General features: G+C 39.5%; 3 protein-coding genes and 1 long non-coding RNA gene across 4 annotated transcripts; 2 read left to right on the plus strand and 2 right to left on the minus strand.

The window, feature by feature from the left end:
- Positions 1 to 199: 199 nt before the first annotated feature.
- Positions 200 to 13,024, minus strand: LOC124133798. The gene is made up of 12 exons (XM_046498339.2): positions 12,241 to 13,024; positions 10,200 to 10,938; positions 8,964 to 9,095; positions 8,382 to 8,514; positions 7,450 to 7,629; positions 6,626 to 6,794; positions 4,959 to 5,087; positions 4,094 to 4,305; positions 3,302 to 3,454; positions 2,321 to 2,479; positions 1,958 to 2,068; positions 200 to 986 (listed from the first exon to the last, which is right to left on the minus strand). Exons 1-12 carry the CDS (start codon positions 12,830 to 12,832, stop codon positions 837 to 839), a joined length of 2,859 nt encoding a protein of 952 aa, XP_046354295.2. The 5' UTR covers positions 12,833 to 13,024; the 3' UTR covers positions 200 to 836.
- A 190-nt stretch (positions 13,025 to 13,214) lies between these two features.
- Positions 13,215 to 20,130, plus strand: LOC124133808. The gene is made up of 4 exons (XM_046498351.2): positions 13,215 to 13,586; positions 16,599 to 16,840; positions 17,474 to 17,764; positions 19,421 to 20,130. Exons 1-4 carry the CDS (start codon positions 13,427 to 13,429, stop codon positions 20,060 to 20,062), a joined length of 1,335 nt encoding a protein of 444 aa, XP_046354307.2. The 5' UTR covers positions 13,215 to 13,426; the 3' UTR covers positions 20,063 to 20,130.
- Positions 20,131 to 20,227: 97 nt separating this feature from the next.
- On the plus strand, positions 20,228 to 21,556 carry LOC124141852 (putative nuclease HARBI1). Its single transcript, XM_048396620.1, has 2 exons — positions 20,228 to 20,924; positions 21,432 to 21,556. Exons 1-2 carry the CDS (start codon positions 20,504 to 20,506, stop codon positions 21,554 to 21,556), a joined length of 546 nt encoding a protein of 181 aa, XP_048252577.1. The 5' UTR covers positions 20,228 to 20,503.
- A 1,833-nt stretch (positions 21,557 to 23,389) lies between these two features.
- On the minus strand, positions 23,390 to 25,035 carry LOC124133818. The gene is made up of 3 exons (XR_006860986.2): positions 24,899 to 25,035; positions 23,819 to 23,887; positions 23,390 to 23,481 (listed from the first exon to the last, which is right to left on the minus strand). It is a non-coding gene; the product is annotated as an uncharacterized LOC124133818 (long non-coding RNA).
- Positions 25,036 to 25,211: the final 176 nt, after the last annotated feature.

Consider the following 25,211-nt stretch of genomic DNA (forward strand, 5'->3'; position numbering starts at 1 on the left):
TTACTGAAGCAGTGAGTTTGTCCTTTGAAGTAGAAGATTCAAGTTGTGCACACCCAAACCCTCCCTTGTTGCGTCCTTGGTGTTTTGTTTACAAAAAACCCAACTCGATATACATATCAACATCAGTGTATTTCAACATTGACATAAAATACACAAGAGAAGCACAAACAATAACATGTGCCATTGAGTATTTGGTAAGTTTTGCACAGCCAACATAAAGCGTTAGTAATATAATCAACAATAACAAAAATTGTCCTTGCCATACATCCTCACATGGAAGACACACACACACACACACACACACACACACAGAGTCTTCGCTTTAGCACCGTTGCCTTACACTTTAGGCCTTTGTTCACGACGCGTGTATACAAGTATTTGTTCTTTTGGTATGTCATTTGTCGCCCCTTTCAGTAACCATCACGAATGACAACAAACGACCTGGTATTCCATTGCTGGTAGAAAATACTGATGGCTGGTAGGTATGACTTCTGATACCCCAAAACAAACTTAGATCGGTTGACTCCTTGAAAGTGTGGGACAAATCTGCATTCGAGACGTTTCGTCAGGGACTTAGGAGGCAGAAAGGGTCACATTCTCTCAAACCACTCTTCTTGAAACAGTATCCACACTTACTTTAAGCACCGTTAATACAATGGTGGTATTTTATTTTGATATAACACTGTCAGCACCAATACGGTATTAGGATTGTTCCTCTGAACACAATACTTGATAACCAAGTCGACGCGTGCAACGTCATCAATCAAATCTCGTCTGGAAATACGTCTGCTGCAACACACTTGAGTCTTAAGTAAACGTTCAAGTATCCCAGTATTTCATGACGTCACTTCCTCCTCGATGACCTTCAGAGGCTGGTGTAACTTCTGAGCACGGAGCTCCATGAGATGTTCCATCACCTTGCTACCGAGACGGGTCAGTTTGGCGGGTACCTCTATAACCTTCTGATCCACACCATCCTGGAACACCTAGAGTTGCACAAAATACAACGTCATCTCAAGGTTCCGCAACATGTGTATTTATAAATCATACTAATATAACGTAACTACTACCTCGTGCTAAGCTTATACTGCCTTACTTTAACACGGGAAACTCCGAACAATAGTTACGGGTTTAACGACTGAATCCATACAATCTAGACCATCTGTTAGCGATTCCAGAATGTTCTTTTGTTCAGGTTTCAAATTTGTAATCGAGAATTTGTCAAAATATGTTTCGAAGCGTTGTCGCCAATTTGAAAATAATGCCGTAAAGCACGAGAAAGCTGCCTTCTGATTGGTCATTCCATTGGTCGGTCAAAGTTCGTGCAAGGTCGGTCTGATGTGACCCGTAATGAGATGTCCTCAGATCTTTGTTTAGCGGTAGCGAGAACTAAAATCTGATTTTAATGAGATTGACGGTAAATGTCACATTTCGTAATCCAATGACCAATATTTTTTTAAAGAAAACCACCTTTTCACCTGTCTCGGGATTCAGAAAAATAAACCAAAAACTCATTTCAGTCCTTTAGTGACAATTCAAAATCGTGGGATCCCTTGATGTTGGTCTCCCACCAAACCCAATACTGCTAAACGCCCGTGTTAAACAATAAACAACCAAGATAACTAACGCTTGAGTCATCAATTCATCATCACTCAACACTCACACACAAACAATGTCATGTTAACACCACGCACCCATATTTACAACTTGAAGATCCGGGGTAGAATAGGTCTTCAGCAACCCACGCTTGACGTAAAAGGCGACTATGCTTGTCGTAAGAGGCGACTAACGGGATCAGCCTCGCTGACTTGGTTGATGCATGTCATCGTATCCCAATTGCGTGGATCGATGCCCATGATGTCAATCAGTGGATTGTCTAGACTCAATTATTTATAGACCGCCGTCATATAGCTGAAATATTGCGGAGTGCGGCGTTAAAAAACAAACAAACACTTACCTGTTCCATTCTTGACACCAAGAACCCCAGCGACTTCACCATCTGATACAGCCTCGGACTACAAGGCGTCTGGTCCACCAGCACAGCAGTATATTCGATCACATGGTGGACCTAAAACGCAGGAATAAGTTTAATTTGTTAAAACTGAGGTAATAGTTTTCCCACCTGAACCAACCCTTTTTGCGATAGATTTTTTTCCACATTTGTTATTATTGATTGATTGTTTAGAATAATGCTTCTTTTGCACTTCTAATTTTGCCAATGTTACAAGCACAAGTTTTCAGCTCTCGGGCAATTCAGTTTCGGAAAAGATGATTCTTAAACATATTGTCCATTGTACTTCAGTAAAATGATCCTGTCTACCTCGAAAATAAGGTTGAGTGCCCAGTCAAGCAAATGACGTCCTCCTCTCATGTCTGTGTCCTCCAACATCCGGGACAATTCCTCCAAGTCATGTGACTTCCGCTCTGACAGATATTTCGAGCGTGAGGACTGAGCTCTACGATGTCTGAAGGCCAGTACCTGAAAAAAACACATGTGATTAGTCTACCTTGTTTTAGAAACCTCATTGCTTTGAAAGATCAGTGCCTAACCAAATATACTGAGAAGATCAAAGGTGGTTTACCATCAGAGCACTCAGCAATGTTCGAGTTATATGACGGCGGTCTGTAAATCGGACTGGACCAGACAATCCAATGACATCATGAGCATCGATCCACGCAATTGGGATACAATGACTTGCATCAACCAAATCAGCGAGCCTGACCAGCCGATCCCGTTAGTCGCCTCTTACGATAAGCATAGTCGCCTTTGAGGCAAGTATGGTTTGCTGAAGAACTATTCTACCCTGTATCTTCACAGGTCTCTTTCCTTCATGTTTTTGGCAACTAGGCAGGGTGATGGAATGTTGCTTATCATATTGTTTTGTTGAGGCAGGATGGGGTACAACTACATTTGGATACAGATGGTAACATGCACATCACATGTTGGTATTAACCGTTGAGTGAGTAGGGCAACACCGCTTTAAGCAGTATTTCATTAATATCACGTCGGGGGACACCAGAAATGGGCTTCACACATTGTACCCATGTCGGGAATTGAACCTGGGTCTTCTGCGTGATGAGCGAACGCTTTAACCACTAGGCTAACCGACCGCCCCTAATGTGAGAGCAAAGCAAACCACTTTGGTTAAACCTACGACCGAATAAATAATCATCGGAGCGAATCGATGCTCACGATATCAATCTCTGTATTGTCTGGTCCAGACTTGATTATTTACAGACCACCGTGTAGCTGAAAAATTGCTGAGTGCGGCGTTAAACAACAAAACAAACAACATCTTACCTTCAGTTTCCGCTTCATCTTAGTCACGTGACGTGCCATGCCATATCCCTGGGCTGCCTGTTGGTTACGCCTGCTTCTCAGGGCCAACATGTAGGCTGGGCTCCTGGACTCGGGACGCTCAGAAATGGTCTCAAAATACGCCTCCTGCATTAGCTGCAAATGAGAACAAAAGCTCATTTTATACGAGAGCAGTGTATGATAGCGTTGTCACAGATCAGACTTAAAAAACAACATCTGTAAGATAGTATAAGCTGTTAAAATAATCTGAAAGGGGAGATAACTAGATGAGCGAGTGTTTAGTGCATATTGGAGTTAACTCCCTTGATATCACCCTTCATCAAGCTCCTTCCCAGCGCGTGACACCTTCGTTACACTCTCAGTATAGAGAGCTCCGGGGACGTACTATCGCTGTGAGGAGCTTGCACCCTTCATGTGCATGGTCACGGTATTCTACCTAAATCACAGTGATTCGTAACAAAATGGGTCCTAAAAGATACAATTGTAAACAGCTCTAGTCCCTGTGGTTGACCGACCACACATCTTGAATGGGGAAGAGGATGATTATCGGCCCCAAGTCTGCATAAATGTCAATAAAAAAATCCAAAATTAGAATAAAATTATATTCCCAATTCATCTAAATATATGAATGCAATGTTATTGTACCCCCTGAAAATACGAACTTTCATAAACACCCAATATTAAAAAAATATTTTTTCTCAACTTGCCAGCCAGCAAATATGAAGTGGTGTTAACTCCCTCCCTCACTCCCTCTACCATGATTAAGGGCCCTACCTTGGAGTCCTCATCGTCTTTCTTGTAGTAACAAACTCTGTTGTTGTGGTTGTCCCACGGTTCTAAGCACTGCCAGCAGAAACTGTAGTCACATCTACAGACCATGTTGGGACAGCCTCCGTTCTTCTGGATGAAATGTTTGCACTTTGGACACCGTTTACCTTTCACTTGAGGACCCGCACTTGGTAACCACGAAACCAATTTGTAATCATCTGTAAAAATATGTGAAGTACAGGTAAATAAAATAGAAAATAATGGTGTACCCATGAATTGGAAGTCTGAACTTATGAATAATCATAACAGCTGCCTTATGTGAGTATGAACAGGTGGCGAGTCACGCCGAACTTCGCCGAAGACCCAGGTTCGATTCCTGACATGGGTACAATGCGTGAAGCCCATTTCTGGTGTCCCCCGTCGTGATATTGCTGGAATATTTCTAAGGGTGGCGTAAAACCATACTCACTCACTCACTATAAGCAGCATTCTCAAATATTTAAACTTTATTACAGTGGACAGTAAGATGACTTGATTTGTGGTTGGTAACATGAGCATTGACCAGGTCCCCGTATCCTCAGCGTACGACGACACACAGAGGTCACAGTTTGACCAAAGTGGTAGAAACAAACAGTTTTAGTAAACTAGTCCTTATAATGATAAAATACAGCAAAACCTTGGCAAAAATTGGCAAATTTCTACTAGTCCTTATGATACCTTAACTATTGGGCAGTTTGGCAAGGACTACAGGACTAGTGTCAATATTTCTAACGCTGGAGCACTCGATCCTCATAGGGACTTCATTTCATTCATGATAATCTGTCTATAAACAGTGACCAAAGTAGAAGTTTGGCGAGTGACCAATACGTACTAAAATGTTTCAGGTCTGTAGTGTATCTTGCCAGGTTGGAGCAGGCGGCCGGCCAGTGTGGATGACTGTGGCACTGGACACAGAAGGTGGCGCCACAGCTGCACTGGACACATCCGGTTTCAGCGCCACCTGTAAGAGACAAATACGTCATATAGACCTAAATCAGGGCAGTGGCATATTAGTGTGATCAGAGCATAGACCATGTGTCTGTATCAGTTCAGTAGTACAGTATTGGGATGTGAAATTGTAATTTATCAATGGTAAATAGTCTTCTGGAATATATGCATCTTCCCGAGGCAAGGGAGTTTACTGACTTAAAAAGTCCAGTTTCCACCCTTGCCGAACTAGGCTGGAATTCCTGGGCTTGATCGTAGCGCCACCAGTGGTAATTATGAGTTATGTCCCTTTGAGCCTCTCCTATGGACCAATCCCATCCCATCACTTGCATTTGTTTCAAACAAAATGGCGGCGCCCAGTCAAGAAGATCTGATCGATAATCAAGATCTATATTGTGATAAAACGGGTCTAACATCGCGAAGTGCATCAGATCACGCGAGCACTTTGAATAAAACATGAAAAGGTTTTGAAAATATCTGTTGACAACGAGTTGGTGGTGCACATGATTTGCAAATTATGCAATCGACCGAAATCTGCACGACAGTTTACGAACCGGATTTCGATGCGCATTTTGATTGGACTATGCATAGACTTGTTAGTTCGGCCAAAATGTAACTCCATAATACCAGCCTAGTTCGGCAAGGGTGGAAACTGGACTTTTATAGTCAGTTAACCCTCTTGCCTCGGGAAGATGGTATATATGTGACATATAGTCAGGGTAAATGACGGACTACTCCAAACACCAGTTAACAGCTGAACTGACTACTATCCCAACGTAATGAACCACTTGTCCCCAACCCAACGAAATGTGGATTAGTTGGATTACAGTTATAGTGTCTACACCTGACTTCACATCAGTGATAAATACTGTGCAGTTTTGTGTGCAATATTTCAAAAGTAATATAGTCATTACTTACATTAAATACACAGTCGATGTAATTAACCTACGTTGTCTCATTGGTTTTAACAAGTATTTAAACTATAACTTTAAACTTTAACTGTAATTGTCTTATTGGGTTCATAAAGTGCAGTGACGGGAACCTCAAGTTCTGATTAAAAGAATGAAAAGGTATGACTTTCCACAAACAAATACCTTCTTTAAAAACAGAAACATATGTAGTGATGGGTGTTAAATAGTCATGAGGCTACGGATGGGACGCCAGAAACCTATGATCGAGGGTTCGAATCCCGGTTCGACCGATTATGTTTCTAGGTTTGTCAGCACCATACCTGTGCTCGTGGGTTTCACCAACTGGTAAACGTCTAAGATATGCATCACTTTGGGCTTTCCTCCCCCATTAAGCTGACACCGTGATATACGTTTAAACAAACTCACTCACTAACACTAACGAGGCATGCAATTTCATTCTTTAATCAGAACTTGAGATTCCGGAGATGAACTCGACGTGCATTGTTTCAATGCTAAATATTGTGTACTGGCATAAGATGTTCTCATTATATACTGTGTACTTGACGAACATAGTTTTGACAGTAAGCGTATTGTAATTAACACGGTTATTAATTGTACGGCTATCGTTATTGTTACCTACCTTTTGGAACTGATACAATGCGAGTGCATCCGGGTCTCGGGCACCATGACTTGGACCCGGATGTCTCAACCTCCACATCGTCAAGGCGGGACATGTACACCTTCAGTTGGCGCATGCTCATAACGGATGTCATCGTGCCGACATCCAGGCGGACTTTACAGCCGAATTCCTAAAGTACAAAAGAAATACCATTGAAACATACATTTCTGAAAATATATACACTTTTTAAATGGAATACGAATGAGTTGGAATAACACGATTTTAATTCGTCCTTCCTGGTAGACATATTTCTGTAGCAGTTAGAATTTTATTTGAGAGCAAACATAATTATGTAATAAGACTTTGATACACAAGTAGACTGGAAATAATGTTTCATTTTTCCCAAAAAAATATAATTTAGAATTAAATTCGCTCTTATATTTCCTTGAACGTTTACATCCTTACATCTTCAGCCTCCTGCATGGATGCTACATAATATCTTAAACTGTTGCAAATATGTAAGAACAAAGTGAACTTCAAATAACTTGGGATTCCAGATCGAAAACAAAATTAGTACCGTATTCGGCGTAATAAAATTAGAATTAGGGGGTTCTTATTAGAATACATTTTTAGTGGAAAGATCGTAAATTTCGTGGTTTACGTCGAATACGGTATATGGGTTTAGGAAATCATGATGGCTGCCACCTCAAAAACACCATCAGTTTTTGTTTTAGATAAAAAAAAAAATAGAATTATTTGTTCAAATGTAGGGAATCGAACTAAGATCTTCTGCATTGTTTGGACGCATCTACTCGACTACCGGTAGATCATGAAATGAGACATACTGGGCATGTCATGTGGATAGAGCCGCTCTCCAGGCTGGCCGTCACGTGACCCTTCCAACAGGTATGACAGAACCAATGTCCGCACTTGGCGAGTGCCATTCCTCTAGCGTTTCGTGAGGACATGTCTATGACGTCATAGCAAACATTGCAGCAGTCAGGGACATCGGTAACCTTGGAAACCTGATAATGATATAGAAACAAACAACGTATGAATTATCAGTTTAATAGTGAGTGAGTGAGTGAGTTTGGTTTAACGCGCTTTTAACACTATTCCAGTTATATCACGGCGTGTCAGCTTAATGTGGGAGGAAAGCCCGAAGTGATGCAGGTCTCAGACGTTTACCACTTCGGTGAAACCCACGAGCACGGGTATGGTGCTGACAAACCTAGAAACATAATTGGGGCGAACCGAGATTCGAACCCACAATCATAGGTTTCTGGCGTGCCCAAGGGACGCAACTCTGCATAGCGAATCGCGGCGCCTTAGACGACTGGGCCCCCATGCCCCCATCAGTTTAATAACATTTAAGTAATGTCAACATGTCCGTATACAGTAGAAATGCATCTTTTCTTATATTTTTTGTGATGAAATACTATGTATATTACGCATGTAAAATTGTTGTTTCACTGTAATGAAATAATTCGTGACCTATAATTAAAATTGACATTTTCAGGTCACATGAGAAAATAAAACAAATATGTCAAGTAGTCTCTGCATTTACACTCTTCATGGCAAGGTAAAGAGAGCTAATAATCAGAATCCTTTATTCTGTTCACACTCTGAAACAGCTTTGGCGAGTTTGCAAAACACATGGTATCCAATCTCATTAAAATCAGACCTCAGTTCTCGCTACCGCTAAACAAAGCTTAGCGGTAGCGTGAACTGAGATCTGATTTTAATGAGATTGCATGCTATCTGATGTTCAACGTACCGGCTCCTCCCTCGACGGGATGGCAGGGAACGTGGAAGGGAGATAACTCTCAGTCTTTGGCCAGCTCAGGAGATTACTCAAAGTAGGGAACGTGGGGCTTGGTCGTTCGACACTGAAGGGTTTGAGTCTCGTGCTGTGAACAAATATAATGGTACTTTATAAGAAATTGTTAGAGAGAAAAGGAAAACAAAAAAGTTATTATTCTGAAGAATGTTGAATAACCTGCAGTCCATGTGTTCCCTCTACCGTTGTGTCCCCCTCCGTTCAAACTGTCAACTCGTACACATAACATTACAACTTTTCCATTCATGGGAATATTCATTGCCGTGTACCATATTGACATGTAATAGGCTATTCCCGATTTTGAGTTATTTTGCAATTCACCGTTCTCAGTTGGAGCCAAGCGGACTTAATTAATTACAAGTATAGACGCCCATACAATTTTATGTATGTCTATGTGCATCCCATCACTGAAGCATATATTTTATATTCGGTAATAATTATGTCAGCAAAAGTATTTGTTTATTATTAATTTCACTGTATATTTGTATTGAATGCACAACAAGCTTGTTCCAAGACTACCTTGTGCTGGTGTGCTTTTGGAGCAGATCGCACATGCAGTCGACCAGAGCCGAGGGGGACCACTTTTCCGTCTCCTGGGCTGCCCCCATCCACAGGGGCTTGTTCAGATCTGCATCAGTCTCCAGCCGGAAGCTGCAGCATACAAGACAAGAATATTTGAATTGTGTAGTCTTTTGAAAATGTCATGTCTGAACTTTTATCTTTTTGTCATTTAAAATAACGATAGCAGATCGCCGTGTTAACAGTTATCTGTAGTTTTAGTCCAGCAGAGATTCGATATACGACCACATAATTATATAGCTTCTGTGATGAGGCTGCCGTCCCTGTTTGCCCTCTGGGAATGCGTAATTTAAAAAATCAGTTAACCCTTTACAAATATTTATGAAACATATCAAATGCGTTCATTCATATGAATAAGACGCTGGAAGATTCGGGGTAGAATAGGTCTTCAGCAACGCTTGCCGTAAAAGACGACTATGCTTGTCGGAAGTGCCGACTAATAGGATCGGGTGGTCAGGCTCGCTGACAAGATTGATGCATGTCATCGTATCCCAATTGTGTGGATCGATGCTCATGATGTCAATCACTGGATTGTCCGGTCCAGACTCGATTATTTACAGACTGCTGTCCTATAGTTGGAATATTGCTGAGTGCGACGTTAAACAACAAACAATCAATCATATGAATGAGAATTAGACTTTGTTCCCTTCAACAACTGCAAGCAACCATCTTGATCTCTTAGGTAAGGCCATCGTCAATACTTCACCATCTTGTATACACTACGTTTACTGATGGGAGAGTGGAGTACACATTCAAACCCGTGCAGTATATTGATGAAGCAAGGCTACATTCAAATGGGTAAATTAGGCTGATTTTTTTAGGTTTTCGGGTTGCGTTTTTCTATTATTTGAACACTAACATTTCTTAGGAGATAGGTAAAAACAAAAACACAAACAAGAAATCTACTTTGGGTCACGGCTCATGATTGCAATCCTCGATGTCCTCTTGGCGTTGGGAAACATCGGCTTTTCCCACAAATATTTGAAAACTTTTCCGCGCCTTTACAATTTGACATTTTCAGTGGGCTATACAGGGACTTAACTCTATGTATCCTCCTTGCACATGAGAAACACTTGGCAAAAAGGAGTTAAACACGTCTATCTAGTTGCCATGACTTTTTGTACTGATGTATAAAAAGAATGTATAAAACAAAAACAAACTCACGGTGCCGCTTACCTAAATTTACCGTCATCCTTTTCTTCAAACAACAAGAAGCCAGTTGTCGTTACGTTGCGGGCTGTCTGTGAAAATGAAGTGACGAACTTCCTGCGTTGTTGTCTATCCCATTCATTCCTGGAGCGATTCTTTTTCGAATTTATATGTGGGGTCAAAAGCAAGTGGGGAACTTCGCGGATAGCAACCAACAGGAAGCGACGTGGGTGACATGCGCACTCGACGTACCGTTCACCAAAGATTGCAGTCAACGCTTCAGGTGCAACATCATCCGGTTTGAACACCACAGTAACATCATCCTCTTCTGGCACAACATTGTTCGTTTCTCCAATTACTTCAGTAGTTCCAAGATCTCCAATTACTTCAGTAGTTCCAAGACCAGAATCTGAATCTTCATCAGTGTTTGCTTCTGTGACATCTGCACCTTTCATTGCAAATTCATCCTTGTCAGTGTATATGATCTTACCCTTATTTGTCCGAGATAGCACGTTTCTGGGATTAAGAGTTCTTTTCCTTCGGGTGCAAGGTAGACTCTTCACGAAAAGTTCTTCAAACTCAACATCCTTACTGAACTTTGGATGTTCATTATTCTCATCTTCATCCTGTGACTCGGCATGCGGGAGTTCAACATCATGATCTGAATCCCACGACAGAACTGGTAAACGTTTCTTGTTTTCACTCTTTGGCTTAGATGTGGTCTTTGGTTTTCTTTCAGTCGACCAGTCCGACCAACCTTTATTCGCTGGAAAGTGTAAACACACTCAGGTGTTATATATATTTAGTTGGTCAGTTAGAATTGGTCCCCAGCAACCTATACCGCTAGTAAGAGGCGACCAAACAGATCGAGGGGTCAAACGCGGCCATTGTGCAAGGTCGAATTCAGTGTATACATATTATATGTATGTATATGTATATTATTATATTAAATTATATATTTATTTGAATGCATCATGAAATAAATGTTGAAAATAAAACTAAAGTGGAGGTAATTAAACACTAAACAGTAATATTTTGTCACATATACAGTGTATATGAATTTGAAAATAAACATTTGTTTTGTTGACGTTTTTCAATATTCTTGATCCGAAACATAAATCCGAGTTGGAAACAAACCTAAAATTAGTTGAGCACACGCATTCTTCGGTGAACTGACTAATAATGCGACTGACGTCTAATAATATTAATTATCACTCTTTTGCTATACCAAAGACTACATTGCTCGACTTGTGTGAGTGATTAGTAGAATATAAAGGGAACTGTATACAGTTAATCCGCTTGTTAACTCTTATCCCTCTTCGGGCTCAGATAAGTTTATCCGTTTGCAAAATCCAGCGTGACCTCTGACGATATTATGTGGCATGGCTTTTTTATATACAAATTCTCCGATGTTGTGGATCGTTGCTCATTTAAAAACCACTGGTTTGTCAGTAAGACTCCATTTTATAATGGCACCCTCTATATACACGTACAGATGTATATACGCTTCGCATAAACATATTAAATTAATCTATCGCGATGAAGCATTATTCTATGAAAAGTATTAAATTAATCAAATCCATTACAAAAACAAATAATCCATCTGTTCGATCAAGCCTTTTTTCATTAAAAACGTGTGACGTAACAATTAACCGTTACCAAAATGGAGCCTACTGAACGATTGTCTATGTATTAGTGAGTGAGTTGAATTTAGTGCCGCGTTAAACAGTATTTCAGTTATGTCAGGGCGTGTCTGATTGATGTGGGAGGAAAGCCCGAAGTGATGCAGGTCTCAGACGTTTATCGCTTTAGTCGAGAGGGGTTAAAGTCTTTCGTGAAGTGGGACACATTTCCAAAATTGAGATACAAATAAAGTATTTTTAACAAAAAAATTAAAACAAAACCCGTAAATAAATGATTTGGTATGTTTGTGGAAAATAATACGTCAACATGATTATTATCCGTATTTGGTAAAACCCACGGTATGGACCTAAACCGTTAACGTGATCAGGAAGAGACTGGGATTCGAGCCCACGGTTACCATATATATGTATTAACGGGGTCTTACCTTCAATCGGTTTTACGTCGTTGTATTTTGCGCGTCTGCGTCTACGCCTCGTTGACACAGGGGCCGACGACATCCTAATCTTCCAGTGAGGTTGAACTACCTCTATCCGTATCTCGGGCGTGGCGGAAGGGATGTCACTCTCCGAGGCTTGGGGTGAGACAGACTTATCTCCCCCTGCCTTCTTTTTATGTTTACTGTTCACTATGTCTTTCGGCCTTCGGAAAAAATCATCGGTATTAAAAAAATACGAACCGCCATAGTAAGTTTTTTCACTGCCTTTGCTCCCTGTTATACACTCGCAGTTGGCAGCCCCGTTTACCCAGACCCTCTCTACAACATACAAGGTAAACTCTTCCTCGTTGTAAACATCACTCTTCATTTCCTGTTTTAGAGACTCGATTATTTTCCAGCGACCCTTTTTGTTCAGTGACAGATTGACATTCTGGGTGGCGGTTTTCCACGAAGAAAGACCTGTCATGTCCAAAATTGTATCGACATCGGCATCGTCGATGCCGTTGGTGTTGACAGTTAAGAGGTCGGGCAAGCGTCTCGCGCCTCCGGGATAGGGAACTTGGGTGTATTCCGTTTTCATCTCGAATATTAACAGCTTACGGCAGTGTCACGTTCAGCACATCTATACCTAGTCGTGTTCTGATTCTATATGGTGAGAATATCACACACCGGGCAGTTTATAGCAGCTAACGATAATCTCCTGTAACGGTTGTGCAATGCCTATTTCCCGACCAACCATCATACCAGCGTATAGCTAATGTCTATTTATAACTGGGGAATCCCCTTTTAGTAGCGGTCAACCGTCTCGCACGTTGACATGATCGACAGAGAAGTAGGATAAAAAATTGGATGTTTTCATATTGTCAGACATGCTGGGGTCGTAGCACTGTCAATACTTATTTGTGAATCAGCTCCTAAAACTATTGCAGCTACAAATATGTTGACATCAGGAGCATCGCGCATGGATATGTAGGCTCCTCGCGGCATTATCGTCATTCCCTGCCAGCATAATAAATGTAGCACGCGCTGACAATGAGCTTGACAATCTCCCGCGAACAAGTCGCAGCACGAGCCGATGCGAAACACCTCATATCACGTGACGTAAACAACAATGGCGGTTATAACTATATTTAGCTTCCTCTGCATGTAATCGTTGTCCTGTCATGGACGTAGAATGTTGGGGACCAGATTTCTGACTGTTCCTTACTCAAGTTTAAGTGTTGGTCTATGTAAACAAATATGTTTATCACATTGTCAAAGAATCAGAATAATAAGACACATCAGCAAAACCGTTGCAGCCCATCGAATATTCGACGTCCCAGGTGAAAGCGAAGGTGAGGTAGTGTTTACAAAGTACCACACGTACACACGACAATTCGGGGCATATTTTCTCCAACACCTGTAATCGGTAACCTGAAAAGGTCCCCAGGGATGTGTGTTTTTCACATTTTACTGGCATGCCGATGCATACACTGTGTTTTTTAGCGATTCACTGTGAGTTGCACCCGACTCGCCTAAAATCCGACTCGCCTAAAAACATGTGACTCGACTCGCCTAAAAATTATATATATAATATTTTGGTATGCGTTTGGCAAATATAACTTAGGTTAGGCCTAATGATCACAATTACTAGTATATTCATACACAAGTATGGAAATCATAAAAAAAATCAATCTTGGTCGATCACAGGGTGTTATTCTATCTGACCATCTAGATTAAAATGTGCTGACTGTCGAAAAACTCGCACTCGGTCACTCATGCAACATACATACATACATACATACATACATACATACATAGACCTGTTAGAAAGTCTGCAAGAGATGATTCGGAATCTGATTACAAATCATTTTGTAAGTTTTAGCAGCAGCAATAGAATATGTTCGCCACAGTTTTCCTTCAAGGAATCCAAGGACTAAGGACAGATTAGGGGTAACCTACCATATCCCTAACACAACTAACCCAAAGGACTGTAAATATGTTTATGTTTTATGTATATGTAAATATGTATTTTGTATACGTAATGTGTAAATAACTATATATGTAATATGTAAATATTTATTGTGTGTACATAGTATGTAATTACCGTATTCGACGTAATAAGCGCCCCGCTCTAATAAGCGCCCACGGCGATATTTGCTAATATATTGGCTAGTGAACAATCCCAATCAGCACCCCTTCCGATTGATCAATGTACACAAGACTTTTTTATTCGTGTATAATACGCACTCGTGTGTTATATCACCCTTAATTATGGGCAATTAAATTCTTGAAAAATATATCCGTCGCATGTAAACATTTCAGGCTGTTAGCATAAACCACGAAATTTACGATCTTTCAACTCAAAATAATATTCTAATAAGCGCCCCCTATTTCTAATTTTGAGAGCGCCCTGGGCGCTTATTACGTTGAATACGGTATGTATACATAAGGTGTAAATAACTAAAATATGTATACATATGTAAATATGTATCATGTATACATAATGTTTATGTAATATACGTAATAATACATAAATATTTATTGTGTATACATAATATGTAAATATATTATGTATACGTAGTGTGTAAGTAAATAAATATGTATAAAATGGGAATAAATTGTATGTTAAATGTTATTTTTCTCTGGTTTCAATCATCGACAATTATATTCTCTCATATCGCAGCTATTTAGTATAATATCATCATAACATCACATAGATTACCCCCTGGCTATGGAGTTAATTTTCTGACGTACATTTATTTTAACACTGGGTCTACCACTAACTATGTAATCTATGCAGAGATGTAGAATATTGAATTTCCTATCTCTGTCTGGTTTACAAAGTGGACACAAAGTAGATAAATGATTTCCAAGATTTTGTTTGAACATGTTTTGGTCATATAGAAAATTAAGCTCTCTCTAGATTGATTTAGAAAACTTGACAGTAAATAAAACACAGGTCAAAAATATAATTACTAAACATGTTGTCTTAATAGGTTATCCAGCACAGAACTACAGACCCATAAATGCACTAATCATTGTATAAAAGTATATGATTTATAGATATATTGTTTTAACAGTCAGAGTGGCCTCTTGTCTGCGCGGAAATTTAATTCCCATAACTCTGTGTAGAATTTCAATTTTGCTGTTTTTTGCACTTTTTACCCTTTAAAAAGTTATAAAAAAAGTATTAACTTACGTGAAGAAAGACACAAATAGTAACGTACATTCATTATGTTTGTATTGATGTACTTTTGAAAAATAATTAACAGTAATCTTGACTTAGAAAGGGAATTCTTTTTTTTTAAATCATGCAAAAAAGTAGGGTCATTTCATCTGGTAACTGCAAACTTCATATGCTGAATTTTGTTATAAAACATACATCATTAGAATCGCAAATGCTTCAGGAACACTCTAAAATCCAAATCCCAAAGAGGCCACCCTGACTGTTTAACAAAACTGCCTACATTAATCAAAACCAAATACACTGTATATGCTAACACAGACTTTTTAAACAAATTTTGGTCAAATTGTCATTCATTGTTTGTTTGATAACTGTTTATATGTGTGTGCCTTGTATACATATCACAATGTCTATTGTTATTAGTTATAGAACCATGATACTTGTATATTGATATTGCAATATGCAACAGAAACAAAAAGGGAGAAAAAAAAGAAAGATTTTGTGTAATTAAAAACAACCAAGGTCATGGTCACATTCATCATGTTCATTAATGCATATTCTCTCAGTAATCATTGTGCTAACACACGCGCACGCACGCACACACACACACACAGAGTTTTCAATAATTTCTGTCATGATCAAGTATTCAGAAGCTTAAACTAAGTGGAACATGCCATCTCCAATAACCTTATTCTGGGAAGTGCTTGGGTATTTAACGGTAATATATCAAGTATGGTAACTCCAAGCTCAAGATTACTTTTTGAGCAATTGACTCGAAGGCTTCTATTGTAATTGGGTTATGACATTTTTCATTTGGTAACCAATATTTTTTCACTTATCTATTCATCTGGGTTTTTTCCCAAAATGAGTAAAAAATTTTAGATGGAATAAAAAAGAAATGTTTTGAATGTATGTAACGGTTCTAAATATAGGCTTGAATCGGAAAGTAAATTAGCTTGTAATTGTGTTTCGGAAATACGCTCCGTTTTACGCATGCTGAAAAAACTTCATTGGGTATTTACGTGTGCTGTTTTTATACAGTTGAGTTTTACCTTTAATGCATGTATTTCTGTGCGCAAGTTAATTAAAGTAATTGGGTTTCGGATATTTTGTGGGGGCATTTTACGCAAATACGCAGCTTATCTGAAATTCTGTAACTCATGCAACGTTTCTCTTACAGTGATCGACCTAAAGTCAAAGTATCCAAATCCTAAAGAACTTGTCACAGACTTACTGAGGCCGTTGGAGAACTCGAATGATATCCTGGAACAGAGAACCAAGTTTATTCCGAAACTCAATGGGCAATACTGGAAGGCGAAGGTCAAGGTGAACTGGCCTTACGCTTTGACCTTCACTGGAGTCCACAGCTGTGTGACCCAAGCAGAAGAGAATGCATATCTCATTGCATGCGAGCTGTACAAGGTTAGTCAAGGACAGACTAGGTGGCCTAGACCCCATGCTTGTTGTTAGAGTGAGGGACCCGCTTAACAGGAAAGTGATAGTGGTAATTGTATGATGTATGGATAAGTCAGTTAAGTTCTGTTAGTCTCTGTCCAGTTACAACTGGGCCTGCATATACACGAAGTAGGGCTGGGACGAGTCCAAATTTACTACCTGGGTACCCTACCCCCTATTACCTGACCCTACCCGGGTACCCACTGTAGGTCTGATTGTGAATTGTTTTACCGCAGCCCTGGCAAAAACTGTTTAGATACATTATCAAACGCTCAGATCACTGAAACTTCTTCTTTTCTCAAACATATTAGTTCATTTTTCAGTTATAGCTATTTTTTTTTGACAGTCTGAAGCATAATTACTTTTTTCAAGAATTTTCTGGGACAATATATTTTTGTTGATAAAATCCCAGGCTTCCACAAGAATATCAAATGGTCAGTCCCCGACCAATATCCTGATTTACAGGATCTCACAGGAAGAATAGTCCTGATTAACAGGGCTTCACCAAAACAAAAGTCCTGATATTTAGAAGATGAACATGTACAGTCCCGGTCTGAATTTAGACACTATCTTGTAGGGTTGACATTCTGTACTTCACAGAGTGTTGGTCTGCTGTATGTTGATGATGACAGCATCGTCCACGCCGCCTCCCAGGCCCACGTTCTACAGCTGCTGGAACAGCTGGCCAAGAAGAACGTCTTTCGGGCAGCCGACGTGACGAGGGATGTTTACCACCTGGAGACCAGAAGGGTGGGCAGCAAGCAGGGAGATGCTGCGTGGACGTCCAGGATGACCGTTCCTTGGCCACAAAAGTTTACAGTTGCTGCAACTGGGCTTACAAAGCAATCCTCTGTCTACATTGCGTGTCTGATGGCTTGCACCAAACTCAAGGTGACTGCTGCTTAGCACTTAATAGCAACATGGTGAGTGAGTGAGTATGGTTTTACGCCGCTTTTAGCAATATTCCAGCAAGATCACGGCGGGGGACACCAGAAATGGGCTTCACACATTGTACCCATGTGGGGAATCGAACCCGGGTCTTTGTCGTGATGAGCGAACGTTTTAACGAGTGCTTCCGGAGCTGCCGATTTTGCAACTGGCAACTGTATTGATCAATAGCATGAGGTCAAGCTTACCACAAGGTATTTTTATGTTTAGCAAGAAAAACGATTTCCTTATGAATCACTCCGGTATAGAGTTGTAAAGTATATATACATGGGCTAGGGCGAGTCCAGATTCACTTCTTGGGTACCCAACCCCCTATTACCCGAGTTCAGTACAAAATGGGAATTGAATTGAAAAAGTATTTAGACACATGCATAAAACCATCTGGTGATACATACACTGAAGTTGACTGATGCTTTATCTTTACTCAAACATGAAAGTCAAAAGGAATTGCTGCATAGTCAGAAAGAAATGCAAACATTAGTAGCTGGAAGTGTAACCATGGAGTTCTAGTGAATTTTTGTCATTAAACACTATATCATGTGACTACCACAGGTATTACTAAGTACTCACGACAAGGGCGGATCCAGCATTAAGAAAAGTGAGGGGTCCAAAATATCAAAATCCTCTCTCAGTCAGTTTTACTGCCAAAAACATACATTTACATTTGGTTTTCAAAAGGTTGGTTGGTTGGTTTGTTGTTTAACGCCGCACTGAGCAATACTCCAGCTATATGACGGCGGTCTGTAAATAATCGAGTCTGGACCAGACAATCCATTGATTAATATCATGAGCATCGATCCATGCAATCGGGATCGATGACATGCATCAACCAAGTCAGCGAGCCTGACCACCCGATCCCGTTAGTCGCCTTTTACGACAAGCATAGTCGCCTTTTACGGCAAGTATGGGGTGCTAGAGACCTATTCTACCCCGGAATCTTCACGGGTCGGTTTTCAAAAGGGGGGCGTCCTGGACCAACCCCCCTCCCCCTCCCTTCTGCATCTGCCTATGTACTCGTATCGAATGCAAGAGTTACCCGTCCCAGCCTTAGTGCACACATCACAAGAGCTCCAGATAAGTTGCGTATCTGCGTAAAATATGCATCAGAAATGCAGAAATACGCAGTAAAATAAAATCCAAGTGTATCAAATACGCAATGAACATTACAGATACGTTACAAAAAAAAACTTGTGCGTGTCATCAAAATATTGTGAAGTAACCCTGCGTATTTGATTAGCAAATCTGCAACTTATTTTGAAATTATAAACGGGCAGCCGTCAACCCTGCCAAACTCCACGATGACAGTCACATCATGATCATTTGCCATCACACTTTCTTGTGGAAGTATTGTGGTATTTTTGAGTCCTATAAAGCTCTCGAACCCACACGCCTAGATGAAGTGTTTTAAAATATTTAACTTAAATACCCACATGTGTAAAAACTATTGGGTAACAGAAATTTGAATACCCAGATAGAATTACTGATACCCAATGATTTTAAAATGCATGGGTAAAATACCCAAAACATCAAAAGCTTATCTGGAGATCTGCATCACAATAAAGGATTGGACAGGTCTACCATTTCATGATTTTATTTCAGCTTCTCCATCTGATGACCGCCAAAAATAACCTACACGAAAACATCCACCCGAAGTACCCCCCTCTTCCGCCTACACGTGTAAGAGTCAAAGACTTTGATCCCCACTACCAGATCTACGTGGACGCCTCGCTGATCGGCTTTGGAGCGTATCTCCTCACGAAGACCGACAACAGAGTACGATGGATGTCTGAATCGTGGACAGATCACTTCAACACAGCTCTTCCATGGGGAGACCGAAAACATTTTGATTCTTCTTTCTACGAGTTCTATGCCCTCCTCACAGCGTGTTACACATGGAAACACAAGTTTGTCGATCAACGAGTACTGTGCTGGACAGACAATCTCCAGGCCGCCACACTGGTCAACTGCCGACTGACCGGTTTACCTCTGATTCTACACGGTCAGTACGGCAAGTTGTTCCAGGTGATGGTCAACATGTGTCAGACGTACAACATCCGTCTCAAGGGATCCCACGTCTACCGTGTTGATAATGTCGCTGCAGACTTTCTCTCCAAGGTCCAGATTGAAAAGTTCAAAAAGGTTTTCCCTGAAGCGGAGGTGAAATCGAAGAAAACAAAGAAACTGCATTTCTTGAAGCCCATTGTGCCAAACGTTACTGTTCCCGCCAAGGACAAATCTTGATGTCAGTTGAATTATAATACTTTGTTATGTATGCTATGTATACAGTTGTTAAACATTAAGGGAGAGAATGAAATATGTTTTCTTGTTTATACCAGAAATAAATGGTCAACAAAAAACCTCTTTTCCCACCATCAGCTTTTTCCAGCATTGGGGGGCGGTCGGGTAGCCTAGTGGTTAAAGCGTTCGCTCGTCACGCCGAAGACCCGGGTTCGATTCCCGACATCGGTACAATGTGTGAAGCCCATTTCAGGCCCCGATTTCTCGAAACAAACTTAAGTTCAAAAACTGACTCAAGTCTGAGTTTTTACTCAAATCTGAGAAAACTCAGCAAAATGCATTTCTCAAACCAAACTGAGTTCAATTTTCGACTCAAACTGAGTTCGAAACCACATAAAACTTAAGTAAGCCTACATGGTAACTTAAGTTTTTATTCGGACAAAAATGGCGATTGCTAATAGACGTAAGCGGAGATCGAGAAGGAGACAGGTTATTTCCAGGCGGCTTACCGATCGTGAAAACCCACTGGAATACATGTCGGACGATGATTTGTTCCTTAGATTTAGGTTTCGGGCGGAAACGATTCTTTACATCGTGTCACTCGTGTCCAACAGACTGCAAAGACCCACTCAACGTAACAGCCCCCTTCCACCCCTAACACAGGTACTTGTTACGCTGAGATTCCTTGCTACGGGGGGCTTTTATTCCCTCATTTCTGACTCCTTCTCGGCAATATCTGCACCATCGGTCTTCCGGTCTGTCCGAGATGTTTGCACCAGTCTATGTTCAGCTGCTTACCAGTTTGTGAGGATGCCGACAGGATCAGACGCAGACACCACAAAACAGAAGTTTCACAAAATCGCAGGTAATTCATCGATCTTTCAACCGTTTTAACATTACGTTATAAAAGTAAAGGGGGCATAACTCTAAGTGCAAGTTAGAGCAGTGCTAAAATCCGGAGTTTAGAAAACGGCCTTGTTTTGAACAGGCATAATAGTTCCCTTAGGCTACATTCTGTAATTGTATAGTGTAAAATGTTCAGGTATGAATCAATATGAAATTACCATCCACCATCATCCTTTTAACCAATAAAAATAATAAAAAATAAGAATGTTTGGTATGTTTATCAAATAATAAATCATTAACAAGTATTTGAATTATCTGACATTTTCAAAAGTAGTGTGCATTGACCTTGATCATATCAGTAAGTTTATTCATAAAGCTGAAACTTGACATGCTTATTTGAGTAATATTTACAAGTATTTTGCTGTTCCATATTATGTTCACTTCATTTAACCTTAATTAGGAGGATGAATGTTTTTACACAAATACAAGATTCCAACCAATTAAAAATAAAATCATTTTCTTTCAGGATTTCCAAATGTGCTAGGATGTGTAGATGGCACATTTGTAAGAAGCATAGGCCCAAAGGTGAATGAAGGTGACTACCTGAATCGTAAAGGCTATCTTTCGATGAATGTTCAGGTATGTATATAAATGGTTCACACTAGTTATGTATTTATTAACACCAACAAAAAATTAAATTATGATTACATGATACCTAACAAATAATGGTAATTTTATGTCAATTTTTACAAATGAAAGTATATTTCAGTACCAATGAAAACGGGCCTCTGCTCCCTTTCAGATGATCTGTGATGCAGAATACAGATTCGGAAGTGTACATGACAGCAGGATATTCAGGGACAGCAGAATCAGTGTTGCGTTTGAAAATGGTAGGTATCACATTTGATTACCAGACTTTGTAGTTGCTATGAACATCGGTACAAATGACTATTAAAAAAAAATACAAGTAACGTGAATATTTCTCAAAGCTGGTTTTGTCAGAAATAAATTATGATCACATAACCACTGAAGTTGTAAAATATTTCTTGCGCTGGCATGTTGCAATGTTTTCATGAAGAAATGTAAAAGCACCATTCACGATATTCTAGCATCCTTAGCAGACAGACAGCATTATGATGTGAAATACTTAAGTTCTCATTTGTATGGTGTGATCATGTCTATCAATTTATCTCCCCTGCCGTTCCAAATATTATTTGGGTGACAGAATTTCATATGTCATGTGTTCTTATTTTTGTATGTTACAGGCACATACAAAGGTTTTTTGTTAGGGGATTCAGCCTACCCCTTCAAAACCTACCTGATGACACAATTCCTCTCTCCAGCATCTAGAAGTCAAGAAAAATATAACCGCTGCCATGTCCGAACCAGAGTTTTAATAGAACAAAGCTTTGGCATCTTAAAGCGGCGATTTTCTTGTTTACATAGTGGCCTTAGAACATCACCAGAGAGGGCCTGTCAAATTATCACAGCATGTGTAGTACTTCACAACATAGGAATTGATAGGAAAGACATAATTAATTTGCACCATGAACCCTCTGATGGAATGGAAAATGCCAATGTCAATGTCAACATTGCTAATGACTGGAGTGGTGTTAATGTCAGAAATTACATATGCGAGTCATTCTTTTCATAAATCTATTTGATGTATGGAAGGTAAGATTTAGTCTCCATACATAGATGCTTGTTTTAATGAATGACTAAAATGTTCATTCTGTAAGCAGATACATCTTATGAACTGAGGTGTGAATTTGATGCATGAATAAATATGTGCATCATATGTGATTATATATACATGTGTAATTGTGTACCAAAATGTTTGATTTGTGTAAGAGGATGTGTGCATTAATAAGTGTCCAGTTGATGTGGTATAAACCCACTGTTTCCACTGAAATTTATCTGTATAGATGCATCTGTAGTAATGAAAGTTAGGAACATTTTTGCATGACTAAAATGGTCAACATTTATTGAAAGAATACCTCCAATAGTTTGGCATATTTCATGTGAATGGACAGACAGACAGCACACATTCATCTGTCCCCCTTCCACTTCATAGCAGGGGATAGTAAATAAATCCACAATAGTATTTCAAGTTCAACATTTATTAACAGTAAAACATTGATAAAAATCAGATTATCTCCCTTATCAATGTTATCCATATTACATCCATTCCAATAAATTGATCAAATTGTTTTGGGGGCCAAACCAAATATATGAGTTCAGTTGCAAAGATTAGGTTACATGTAATGTTATTGAACTCAAGGATCAGGAATATACCTGCTCATCATCACACAGGTTTTCATTTCTCTTAAAGTAAGAGTTCATTGAAGGAAATTGGCAAAAGTAGAGTTGAAAACAGGCTTACATTCAGTAACACAAATTTAGGGCAAACAATGAAAAACTAGCTTGCCAATATTTACTCAGTTTCTTCTCATATCTTTATTATCTAATGTGTTTTTTTCCCCGCTTGTACATGTTGAGGCCTCGGTTACTTTTGGCGCTGTATGTAGTATCCCAACCAGGGATATTAAGACATCCATGCTCCTGTCCCTGCAACACTGATGCAAAATCATATACTGCATATCAGTAGTCTGGACAAGTTGATGTGGATCACTGAATATATATATTGAGAATGTTATAAATGATTCGCCTGTGCTCATTGCTTATGAATCTTATATTGATAGTATGTAAGGATGTCCATGGCCACCGACAGGTCATACCAGCATAAGATTCATTTTATGAGTCCCATGCTGAACTTGTTGGTGTGTATTGAACTGGTTGCAAGCAAAAATTTGGAGGGAAAACTATTTGTGGTGAAGGGGCAGCTTGTATTTCTGCAAATACAAACAAATACATCTACTTTTATACTATTGACATAAGATTATAATGTCTTACCATTGTCACAAAAGGCACTTTCTGTTGGTGTCACTGCTTCTGGGAGTAAAACTGCAGCTGAATCCCCATCTACAGCACAATAAGTAATGCAACATTAGCACATATGCAAACATGTACTTAACCCTACCTCTGATGGTTTATACCTGTTTGACTGCACTGGCACTACTATACATATTTGAATAAACCTGTCGCCTGTAGACTGCAGGAGACGCCACCCAATGAAAGATTGTGTTGTTGATAAATGTGTTATGTAAACTTGAGATAAATTAATCAGAACATAATGTCTACATTGTCAATAAACAGTTCCATCACTTAGAATACAATATGTTCATTACCAGTATACTTCGGCATTGTATCAATGGTCACGCAAGACTAAATAATCTTATGTATGTATCATAATTGTATTGTAACATGTCGGTGTTTCTTGTAAAAAATAGGAGGTATTTTAACATATTTCTTATAGTGAGTTATGAGTGAATAATACAAGGGAAGATGGGGATATTTATTTATGAAAATGATGAAAACATTTATGAAATTGTGAAAACATTTATGAAATTGTGCAAACAATAATAATTAATAGCAAGTTGCATACAAAATACAAAAAACAAACAGTATCATTTGTAAACATACATCTCTGTTTCAAGTACCATATTGCTTCCTGACCTCATCTGCAAATATTCACAAATAACTGTATTTTCTGGAATACGATTTGCTTCATTTCAATATACAATTTTCAAATATGTCATTCACAAATTATCCAATATTTTCGATTATTAAAAAAATTCTCACTGATATATGTACTTTTACTAAAATAGGCTACTGTAACATTATATCATTCATTTTCAACAACATCATTAACAAAGGCAGGTCCAGAATTTAGAAAATTGGTGATTTTTTGGCAGTGTTAATTATTTTAATGAGGGCTATGAATACGTGTAGCCACGATGGGGTCCGACAGTCTCGGCTGGGATGCGTGTAGACATGCTATGGTTCTCGTTGTCAAAGGCTCAGTGTATCCAGCAAGGTATTTCGATTTCTACATTCAATGTTACATCCGAATATTAATGTGCATTAACTTACGCATTTAGGACCTCGGTAAATCTGCTCCTTCAACAAGTAGCTCCCTCTCCCCCTCGGTCCAATTCGGCCTCCTCGTGCCACCATCGACATTAAACCGTCGTGCCTCGCACGTTGCCACTCATGTGCAGACGGCAAAGTGTTTACGGTCCAGTGTTTACATTGAAAACGGAAGTCAAATCTCGCGCCAAGGCCGCTTACATCACATAAAAAAACCAACTGAGATCGGACTTAAGTCCTGGGGCGGTATTTATCAAACAACTTAGTTTTGGCTTTAAAAAAACCTTTAAGTTTCTGAAAAATTACTTAGCCAAGT

This window comes from Haliotis rufescens, unplaced genomic scaffold, assembly GCF_023055435.1.
Source record: "Haliotis rufescens isolate VD_foot unplaced genomic scaffold, xgHalRufe1.0.p SCAF_16, whole genome shotgun sequence".
Classification (NCBI taxonomy): domain Eukaryota; kingdom Metazoa; phylum Mollusca; class Gastropoda; order Lepetellida; family Haliotidae; genus Haliotis; species Haliotis rufescens.